The sequence below is a fragment of the Zea mays genome, chromosome 6 (genome assembly GCF_902167145.1).
Source record: "Zea mays cultivar B73 chromosome 6, Zm-B73-REFERENCE-NAM-5.0, whole genome shotgun sequence".
NCBI lineage: Eukaryota > Viridiplantae > Streptophyta > Magnoliopsida > Poales > Poaceae > Zea > Zea mays.
In genome coordinates this window covers 10,085,478-10,096,251 of record NC_050101.1, presented here as the reverse complement: position 1 = coordinate 10,096,251, position 10,774 = coordinate 10,085,478, and the positions used below count along the sequence as shown (strand labels likewise).

The window sequence follows — 10,774 nt, the reverse complement described above, 5'->3', positions numbered from 1 at the left end:
TCAACTCCAACTTTGCTGTCTTTTTCTTTAATCAATTTTTTGTTGCCTGACAGGGTAATGCTTGAGCTACTTTTACCGATCAGCTTAACCACCTGGCAGATTTCGCTCAACTATGACGAACGCTGCTTGAGGAAAGGGCAAGCCAATACCATTTTTCCAACCTTATTCTTACCTGGTCTTAATGCGCAGAAGGTTGAGCCGGGAGTATTTGTTAAAGGACTGGTCAAAGTTTTGATTTTTTTTTAAGAAACAGTGGCCTCTCTCGCCCCCACCCGCCACTGTTGGTAATAACTTTATAATCTTTATTATAACTCTGTTAGTCTGTTTGTTTTTGTTAAAAAATGCAACTCTCTCTCTCTCTCTCCTTCAGGTGAGGGAAAAAACATATGTGGCGCGGCGAGTGGCGTTGTGGCGACAGCGACACCAGCAAACAGACATCAATGACAAGTGGGCCCGCAGCAGGAGCCCTTTTACTACAGGGCCGTATGCGGTGCACGGCGCCCTGCTGGCCTCTTGGCCCCCGCCGGTTCGTGTGGTATGGTACCTGGTACGGCAGCGACGTTTTTTTCTCTTCTTCCACACGAACCAGCGTACGGTGGACCACCAACACCCATCGGTGGCAGCTTCTGTCTGTTGCGTAGTCGGTGGCGGGTCGGCGGCTCGGCGCGCCTCCAGGACCGTGTCCACAAGCGGGGCGGCCTTGCGCGGCTTCGTGCTCCGCGGTCCGCGCACAAACACCCATCGATGAGACCATGACACGAGGGATACAGACTACAGCGCGCGGTTAATGACCCTGTCCGTGTACCTTGTGCGCCGGACCCAGTCGCCAGTGGCAGACAAAACTGGCACAAGGCGGGGCGCTAGTACGTATACGTACTACCGGCGCAATTAGCGGTGGCTAGCTTGCACTTCTTGTGTTGCTTTACTTGTGCTGCTCAACCTTTATCCGGACATAGATTTAACGCTAAATAAAATAAGGGTGGTACGTGGGAAATCTGGAAAAGCTAAAGAGCACCTTACACAATATTTTTTATTTGTAAATCCCACACTAACTCTTAATAAAAGAAACGGTAACTTAAGTTTGTTTGGATTTAGAACAAGTCTACAAGGCGACCTAAACTAGGGATGGAGGGAGTAGCAGAATTTGTTCGGTATTTTTTTATTTTATTTATTTAGCACTCATAGGTTAGCTGGTAGCATTACAACATAAAAAAAGGCAAGAAAGTGACCCAATCTTTGGTAGAACCGCGGAGGAGCAGGGGGATAAAGGTGAGCCGAGTCCACGTAGCAACCGTGAGCGGCCACTGCCCACTGCGTTGGCCGCGGTAGCAGCTAGCAGTCCAAGGCAGAGCTCTCACGCGGACGGCGGACCTGGCCACCTGGGGGGGCGCGGACGGAGCCTTCGCTTTCCCCCCTACCCTCCCTTTCGAACGACTACCGAGGAGGCATCCGAGGTGGCCAGCCACGATGATGGCCGCGGCGGCGCTGAGGCCGCACAAGTCTTCGCCGGCGCGGGTGCCCACGCGGTGCGTGGCCGCGCTCTGCGCCGCCTGCTTCCTCGTCGGCGTCGGCGTCGTCAACAGGTCCGTACGCCTCCCCTCCCCTCTCCCCAGCCCTAGCCCCTAACAACCCGCCAGCATCCGGTCCCTCGCCTCGCTGCTTTTGCCTGCCAGCTGCAATCTAGTCTGAGGCAATGCTCGTCGCTCTCAAGGCAAGGGAGCGGTGGTAACTGGTCTGCATCGATCTGTGTGGATTGTGCAGGTACTGGCCTGTTCCTGAGCCTCATCCCGGTTGCCCAGACAAGGTAATGCGATTTCCCCTCTCTTCCTTTAGTGCTGCCGTGAACGCGCATTCAGACATTTGTTTGGTCTGCGGTTTCCCAGGCTGGCCCTGACCACTCGAGGGCCGTGTTGAACCAAGCGTCACAGACTCGCGAAGTCGTCATGTAATACCACAAGCTTCTTCCATTCCAGAATCTATCTGCCTGGTTAAAATATGGGGGGTCTGTCTGTTGTAATGCAGCGTCTCGGTGTTTCGGTTGCAGGGCGTTGGACAAGACGATATCCGACATCGAGATGCGCCTGGCTGCGGCTAGAGCCGCCCAGGCGATGAGCCAGGGCATGTCACCGGGCGACTCGGACTCGGAGGGCGACCAGGGAACCGCGCGGCGTAGGATGTCTTTTGTCATGGGCGTTTTCACCACTCTTGCTAACCGGAAGCGGAGAGATTCAATAAGGCAGACGTGGATGCCACAGGGCAGATGCCTTTCCCTTCCATTTTGTACTGTGGAGCTTTTGTTTCATTTTTTTTTGGCAAATGTAAAAATATTGAACCGTCTGTAGGTGATCAGTTGCGAAGATTGGAAGACAAGGGCGTTGTTATCCGTTTTGTTGTTGGACGCAGGTATGGTCTTGTTTTGAGCAGGAGATAAAAACAGATGGTGACACAACATTCTTCTTTGTTCCTGAAATTTGGGGATTTTTCTTGCAGTGCAAATCCAAACCTGGAAAATGAGGTCGACCATGCAATTGATATGGAGGATGAAGAATACAGTGATATCTTGAGAATTGTATGTTCAGTTGATTAGTTTCAACTTTTCTCCTTTCCTTTGCTCAGCGACAGCAAGTTAGCCACCACTGATGTGTTTGCAACATTAATCATCCTATATACAGAATCATGTGGAAGGCTATGGAGGGCTCCCTATGAAGGTTCAGATGTTCCTTTCGACTGCTCTTACAATGTGGGACGCTGATTTCTATGTAAAAGCCGACGATAATGTCCATGTCAACATTGGTATGCAAAGATGGGACCCTTTCGCCTTTGATCAACCAAGTATAGTGCTGGTGCATCACACTGTGATTTGGGGGGCTCTTTTCAATACAGGTATCACCAGATCGATTTTGGCGCGACACAGGATGAAACCTCGGGTGTACATTGGCTGCATGAAATCTGGACCTGTTGTTGCTAAGAAGTAAGAGCAACTTCAATAGTTCTCTAAATGACTCTCTAAATCAGTAATTTAGATAGTTAGCACAAAAACTCCTCTCCAACAGCTCTCTAAATTAACTTCCTAAATTTAGTCACTTCTCATCTAACCCTATTCGTCCCTACATTTGACAACCCTTTAGCAAGTCCCGAAACAAAAAAACAGGCACGGATGCTTTCGAATTTCTTGTTTTTGGACAGTGGACATTCACTTTTGCTTTATGTTGGAGGGTTGCTAATTTAATCGTGTATTGCTAGCTATATGCTCTTCACAATATTTAACATTTGGCAGATTCTAGTGCCTAGGTTATTTATGTAATGAACGTGCCCAGGTTATGCGATATAGATAATCAGTTTTATTCTCCGTCTTTGACTAGAATAGAGAATATATATACTTTCGTGTCCAATTAAACTGCTGGAGGATAGAACTGAAAATCGCTTTTAAGTTGTGACGTACAAAAAATCTTCTGGGTCTATTTTAATACACAATGTAAAGTAATACTAATACATTGGTCAATATTGTGTCCGCAAAAAGATTTCAAATTTGATTTACTACCTAAATATAAGGAACTGTTGGAGATCAAAGTTTTTTTACTCCTAAACCAGAATTTAAGGAGCTACTTTTTTTTAAAGAACTACTGGAGTTGCTCTAACGGTCCATATTTGCAGACTTTCTTTTCCACATATTATGACTTTTATTTACAAACGTAGTTCATCTCCACAGCAGCTGAGATCGCACTTCCACATTTACTCATTATAAGGGCCTTTCTTACTAGCAAATCACTAACAACTAATTTCATCTTAGCAACACTTGTTTTCAGATATGACATAATAAAGTTCCTGTCTAATGTTAACAGTGACTCCAAGTATTATGAGCCAGACCATTGGAAGTTTGGGACTGAGGGTAACAACTACTTTAGGCATGCAACACGTCAGTTGTATGCTGTAACCAGGGATTTAGCAACTTACATATCAGCAAACCGGTGAGTTTTGATGGTGTGGAATCCTAATAGACCTAACTGATGAACTGTTTATTTCACATTTTCTAAACACCACTTTCAGGCATATCCTGCACAAGTATTCAAATGAAGATGTATCATTTGGCTCTTGGTTGATCGGGTTGGAAGTTGAGCATGTTGATGAGAGAAGCCTTTGCTGTGGTACTCCCCCAGGTTGGCGTCTCCATTTACACCCAAGTTTCCATGCTTCTTTGGTATCTACTCCTGTAGCATCTAGTTAATCATTGCATGCTCATTGGGATAGTGGCATGCCTTTGCTTAACCTTGAAGGTAGTTGCTTTACTGTACGAGTATTTAGGTAAGACAATTTTGAAGTTTTTAGTGAGAAAAGATTGATATGAAATGTGTAACAACTGCACTTTTTATTAGTCAAAACTTGCTTTCTCCAGCTTTGTGTCCCCTTTTTACCAGCAATGTCCTCTGCTTACCAGCAATGGTCCCACGCTTGAACCAGGCATTCTTATAGTTGACAAATTGGTGTTCAACAACAGTCTGCACCAATAGAATCCAAGGCCCCTGATCAATTGCCCCTGCTCCTAAGCACCTGGTGGTAGGCACACCAGCATCTACCACCTATGGTGATTGGACAGGCTAGTCGAGACGGTAGCGCCTACTGCCTAGCACCTAAGCGACACTTAAGGTCTAGCGTCCATCTTGGGCAACAGTGGAGCCTGAAATTGATTGAATGTTTCGTTTATCGGAGTGCTACCAACACTGAGCGGTAGAATTTTTATTTTTGAACATACTCGAGATACAATGATTTTAATACAGCTTGGAATTTTTTTCCTGCCATTGTGGGTGTAGTGTACTCCTTGTTGACCTTGTGAAGCAATAAGCTTCTTGTCTGGCCGGTCTCTCGATAGCATGTTCTATCCTTTTCACTTCAATGCTGCTGTAACTGGTACTATTCTTTCGTCTTTGGTATTGAATGTACTCTCTGTACCTGACCAATCATCGCTGGTAGCTCTGATCATTATAGGCATGTTTCCTGATGCACTTTAAAGGGAACCTTATGAACGCACGAGTATTAGACACCTATTTACCTTTCATAAATATGTCTCTGACCTTGTCAGCTAATTGTTCAGGTACAGTGTGGTGCCTCTAGTTCTCACGTCTCACTACACACATTTCATTTGCCATCTTTGATGATCTTGCAGACTGCGAATGGAAAGGGCAGGCCGGGAACCCATGTGCGGCGTCCTTCGACTGGAACTGCACTGGCATCTGCAATCCGGTGGAGAGGATGACAGAGGTACACCGACGATGTTGGGAAGGCCTTGGAGCCGAAGGGCACGCACAGTCTTTGACTTTTGACAGCCAATAGTTGGCGCTTGGCGGATCATTGTCGCACCATTTTCTTCCTCTTCTTTAGGGCCCTGTAATTAATATGCGGAGATGAACTTGTATGCAATGGCTCGGTTTTTCAGATGTGCAGCAATGGCATCGTTTCCTGGCCAGTTCGCGTGCGGAAACTGGGGTAGAGAATTAGGAGTTCAATCTGCAAGTGAGTCTCTAATAACTGGAGATGCCTCACTGGACGTCCGATGAAACTGGGGTAGACTGTTTGATTCTCTGATGAAAGAATTAGCTGTCTGTCTGAGTTCTCTATGATTTGTCTCTGATATGATCCTGGATGTGTTGGAGACAGTTTATTGCTCGAGAGGAAATATTATAACCTACTTATGACAGTTTATTGCTCACGTGGAGTACCGCCGCAGGCAGCCAGCCAGCCACATTAGGGCTGGTTTGGTGATTGTAACGACTCTAGGACGGTGGCGCACCTCCACCGTCGTTAGTCGTTGCCGAGGAGGAAGATTCCAAATGCGACAAACAGATGCGACAAACAGAGAGGAGGGAAATCAGGTATGAGTAATTTCTGTTATTCTCTTTTTCTGCCTTTCCCAAGTACTTGTCCAGTATTTATAGTACAACAATACTAGGCCAATACAGCCCACTGCTAATATGGCCATCATAGGGCCCAATTACACAAATGAATTACAATGAATCAACCTCCTGCTTCCATCGAGCTCAGTCAATCAGTCACATCACTGACATCACCCCCTCGCCCGAGCTTGATTGTCCCCAATCAAGGGCATCTGGAAAGCGCTTCTTGATCACCTCATAATCTTCCCAAGTCGCTGCCTCCTCTGGCAGATGAGCCCACACAACACGTACTTGAATGACAGCATGACTACCTTTCCGCACCATTCGCCGATCCACAATGTACAAGGGCTTGACATCAACTTGAGATAAATCCACCATTTGAGAAAAATCTGAGAACACCGGAACAACATTTGGCGTAAAGGCCTTTAACTGGGACACATGGAAAACCGGATGCACCAAAGAATTTTCTGGTAACTCCAATCTATATGCAACTGAACCAACCTTTTCCAAGACTTTGAATGGCCCAAAATACTTGTAAGCCAATTTGGGACAAGGTCGATTAACGATCGAGCTTTGCACATAGGGATGCAATTTGAGAAGAACCATTTCTCCTTCTTGGAACACCCGATCAGATCTCTTCTTATTAGCTTGAATTTTCATTCTGTTTTGGGCTGCTGCTAGCCGAGTCTTTAGAATTTCAGAACACTGCTGCCTCTCTGTCAGTAAGTCATGAACTGTTGTATCCCCTTCATCAGTCAACATTGGGGCTGCCGCAAACACCGGGTCATATCCATATAATACCTTAGGGGGAGCATCCAATAGAAGTATGATAGGATGTATTGTGCCGGAACTCTGCTAATGGGAGCCACTTCTTCCACTTAGCAGGACAATCATGGATGGCACATCTCAAATACATCTCTAAACATTGATTAACTCTCTCTGATTGACCATCAGATTGAGGATGATAGGCAGTGGTTAGAGCCAACTTTGTATCCAATGACTGAAACAAAGATTTCCAAAAGTGGCTAGTAAAAAATTTATCCTTGTCTGAGACCAATGACTTAGGAGTGCCATGAAGTTTTACCACGTTGTCTAAAAACACTTGTGCCACAGTTGCTGCCGAAAATGGGTGTTTCAAGGCAAAAAAATGTGCATACTTAGAATATCTATCCACCACCACCAAAATTATATCACACCCTTCCGACTTAGGCAGGCCTTCAATAAAATCCATAGTCAAATCTTGCCATGCACCCTGGGGAACAGGAAGGGGTTGGAGCAATCCTGGGTAAAGGACTCTTTCAGACTTAGCATGTTGGCACACTGCTGCACAAATAGTTTAACATCTGACTTCAATCCTTTCCACCAAAATAGCCTCTTCACCCTCTGATAGGTTGCCAGACAGCCTGAGTGACCTCCTACTATACTGCCATGTAATGCCACAATGATCTTAGTTCTAAGGGCTGAGTTCTGAGCAATCCAAATCTGAGAACCTCTTCTGATCACACCCTGCTGCACAGAAAAACCTTGTTCATTGGGACTATGAAGCACCAATTCAGCCAATAACCTTTGAGCTTCTTCATCAGTCACATAGGAATTAAGCACTTCCTGTACCCATAAAGGTTTCACCTCTGTCAAGGTTTGTAATGCCATAAAATGACCCACTCTTGATAATGCATCTACAGCGATGTTCTCCTTCCCTTGTTTATAAAAAATCTTGTATTGCAATCCCATTAATCTGGCCATAGCTTTCTTTTGTAGATCTGATTGCAACACTTGTTCAGTTAGGAAGCTCAATGCCTTGTGATCTGTTCTAATCACAAATTCAGCCCTCTGTAGATACTGACGCCATCTTTCCACTGTCATTAGGAGAGCTAGAAAATCCTTATCATAAATGGAGAGCAGCTGATTTTTTTCACTCAATGCTTTACTAAGATATGCAATGGGTCTGTTTCTTTGCATGAGAACTGCCCCAATTCCATTCATGCAAGCATCCGTTTCCACCACAAACAGTTCTTCGAAATTAGGTAAGGCTAATACTGGAGTATCACACATAGCTTGTTTCAACTGTTGGAAAGCTGCGTCAGCTTCTGGACTCCAATGAAATGCCTTATGTTTGAGTAGATTGGTAAGAGGTTTAGCAATGATGCCATAATGTTTCACAAATCTCCTGTAGTATCCAGTCAACCCCAAAAAACCCCTTAACTCAGTCACACTGGTAGGTGTAGGCCACTTTTTCATAGCATCCGTCTTAGAAGGATCTGTGGACACACCATCTTGAGAAATGATATGACCCAAGTATAGCAGCTCAGTCTTGCCAAAAGCACACTTTGACCTCTTCAAATAAAATTGGTGTTCTCTCAACTTCTCAAACACCATCCTCAAATGCTTTAAATGGTCAGCCCAAGAAGCACTATAAATCAATATGTCATCGATGAATACCAAAACAAACTTCCTAAGAAATGGTGCCAAAACTGAATTCATAGCACACTGGAAGGTTGCAGGTGCATTAGTGAGACCAAATGGCATCACTCTGAATTGGTAATGGCCCTGGTGAGTTTTAAACGCTGTCTTGAACTCATCTGTCTCACCCATTCGAATCTGATGGTATCCAGCTGTAAGATCAAGACTAGTAAAGAATTGTGTGCCTGCCAACTCATCTAGAATTTCTTCCACAAGGGGCATAGGAAATCTGTTTTTTACAGTCATGTCATTGAGTTTCCTGTAGTCAACACAAAATTTCCAAGACCCATCTTTCTTCTTCACAAGGAGGAATGGAGAGGCAAACAGACTCACACTAGGTGTAATTAAACCAACCTCCAACAAAGCATTCACTTGCCTCTCTATTTCATCCTTGTGGAAAGGAGAATACCTGTATGGTCTGGAATTCACAGGAACAACTCCTGGCAGAAGGGGAATATAATGATCATATACCCGAGATGGAGGTAGTTGACTTGGAACTGTGAACAAATCCCCAAATTCTATGAGCACACACTGAATATCTGCATGCTGAATATGTGTCTGTTGTTCCACAGAAGTTTCTACCAACACAAAGGCCCACACCTCATTTGCCTTCTCCCACTTGTGTAATTGAGACACCGATATTTGCTGCACCATCATTGAGTCTTCACCCTCATCTCCCTTAAGGACTACTGGAACATTCTCATCCATAAAACTGAGGATATTAGCCTTCCAATTACATTCCATTGGACTATGATTATGTAGCCAGTCATATCCCAAGATTGCATCAAAAGAACTAATGGGTAAGACTCTCATATCAGTATGATAGAAGTGACCATTTGCCCACCATTCCACATTTTAACCATTTGATGGCGGTTTATAGAAGCTCCATTTGCCACCTTCACAGTTACTGGTGAACACGAATGTGTAGGTAATGCCAACTTCTGAACCATATGTTCACTAATGAAGGTAGTGGAACTACCAGAATCAACCAACATTACCATGATTTGCTTCTGCACTACTGCTCGAATTCTCATATTTTGCAACCCAATAGTACCAGATAAAGCATGTGTTGAAACCTGGTAGCACAACCCCTGTTGAACATCCTCCTGCTCAAGCTGTTGCAACAACTCATCTGTTAAAACCATCTCCACATTCTCAGTAATAACAACATTGAGTTGGGCAGGCCCTCGTTTAGTGCATTTAGTAATATGTCCCGGCTCAAACTTTTCACCACATGCGTAGCACAATCCATTTAGTCTTCGAAACTCCCTCACCTGTCTTTCTTTGGACAGATCACTCTGCTTCCCTTCTCCCTTAAATCCTAACATGGTCTGTTTGTTAATGAATGGCTGACGCTGCCCCTTAACTTTTGCCTGCTCCAAAATATCATACTGAGTCTAGGCTAACACAATAGCACGATCAACAGTAGTAGGCAACTGCATTCTGACCACACTTTGGATATCATATTTCAGTCCTCGAACAAAATGAGTCACAAAAAAATCTCATCGAACAATGGATTGTGTATGGCTACACCATATCGAATCCGATCAAAATCCTTGATATACTGATCCAGAGTATCAGTTTGTCTCAACTCCAACAGTTTTCTTAGAGCATTTGGATATGCTTCCGCCCCAAACTTCGTCACCACTGCTGTAGAAAATTCCTGCCAACCTCCCAAACCATTACACATTTTGTGAAACCGCCACCATTGTGTCGCAGTATGTTCCAAATTCATCGATGCAACTGAAACCCACATAGCAGCTGGCACACTGAAGATCGAAAAATATTCCAACAATTATTCAACCATACCACTGGGTCGCCTTCAGAGTACTTCGAAAACAATAGCTTCGGTAGTGGTTGATGATACTGCTCCCCATGTGGGCGTGGTTCTCCCTGACCACCATGCATGCCACCATGAAAACCTCCTAGTGGTTCCCTCCTTTCCTGTCGTGGCCTGTTGAATGGAGGAACTGGTGGCTGATGGTGTTGCTCCCCTTCCACAGCTGCTCCTGGCGTTTCTCCAAGTTCTTTGCTCCTGTTTTCCAGTCGGAGTTGTTCCACCAACTTCTCTGTTTCCTCCATCTTCTGGCTCATCTGGACTCGCTCGGCCGCTACCCGCTCAGCCACCGTGGCCGCCAATTCTGAGCGTACCATCAACTGTTGCTGTGCGCGCTCCACATCCTTCAGCCGCGCACACACTGCTTCCAACGTCTCCATCATCCGCCCCCAATCCTCCTTCGCGCCGCGCTCCTGATCCGCCATCGCCTCCAAGATGAACCGCGTCTGAACAGAAGGCTTAGCCACGGGCGCCGTGGTGAAGAACTTGTAGCGCTGAAATGATTTCTCCAATCTGCACGCCCACGGAGCCGCGCTTGCCGCTGATGAACACCCACCGCCGCGGATGCTGAATCTGATACCACTGTAAC

At 45.4% G+C, this 10,774-nt stretch overlaps 1 protein-coding gene across 6 annotated transcripts; it reads left to right on the top strand.

The window, feature by feature from the left end:
* Nucleotides 1-1,092: 1,092 nt before the first annotated feature.
* LOC100192541 (uncharacterized) lies at nt 1,093-5,612 on the top strand. Of its 6 annotated transcripts, XR_004849912.1 has the most exons (12): nt 1,093-1,583; nt 1,762-1,804; nt 1,884-1,945; nt 2,045-2,256; nt 2,343-2,403; nt 2,491-2,569; nt 2,673-2,793; nt 2,884-2,971; nt 3,843-3,968; nt 4,048-4,157; nt 4,809-4,905; nt 5,162-5,612. XR_004849912.1 is itself a non-coding variant. In NM_001347938.1 (11 exons), the coding sequence occupies exons 1-11, from the start codon at nt 1,468-1,470 to the stop codon at nt 5,326-5,328; spliced, it is 1,185 nt and encodes a 394-aa protein (NP_001334867.1). In that variant the 5' UTR covers nt 1,257-1,467; the 3' UTR covers nt 5,329-5,611. The 6 variants fall into 6 exon arrangements, 5 of the variants coding, with proteins under 5 accessions (XP_008647325.1, XP_008647327.1, NP_001334867.1 ...); NM_001347938.1 differs by lacking the exon at nt 4,809-4,905 and having other exon boundaries at nt 1,257-1,583; nt 5,162-5,611; XM_008649106.3 differs by lacking the exon at nt 4,809-4,905 and having other exon boundaries at nt 1,301-1,583; nt 1,712-1,804.
* Nucleotides 5,613-10,774: the final 5,162 nt, after the last annotated feature.

Excerpts from the sequence above, each read along its gene's own strand:
- LOC100192541 (XM_008649103.2), top strand. The coding sequence starts at position 1,468 with ATGATGGCCGCGGCGGCGCTGAGGCCGCACAAGTCTTCGCCGGCGCGG. Across the intron at positions 2,404-2,490 it reads CGTTTTGTTGTTGGACGCAG|TGCAAATCCAAACCTGGAAA; the intron begins GTATGGTCTTGT and ends TTTTTCTTGCAG. Across the intron at positions 2,570-2,672 it reads ACAGTGATATCTTGAGAATT|AATCATGTGGAAGGCTATGG; the intron begins GTATGTTCAGTT and ends TCCTATATACAG.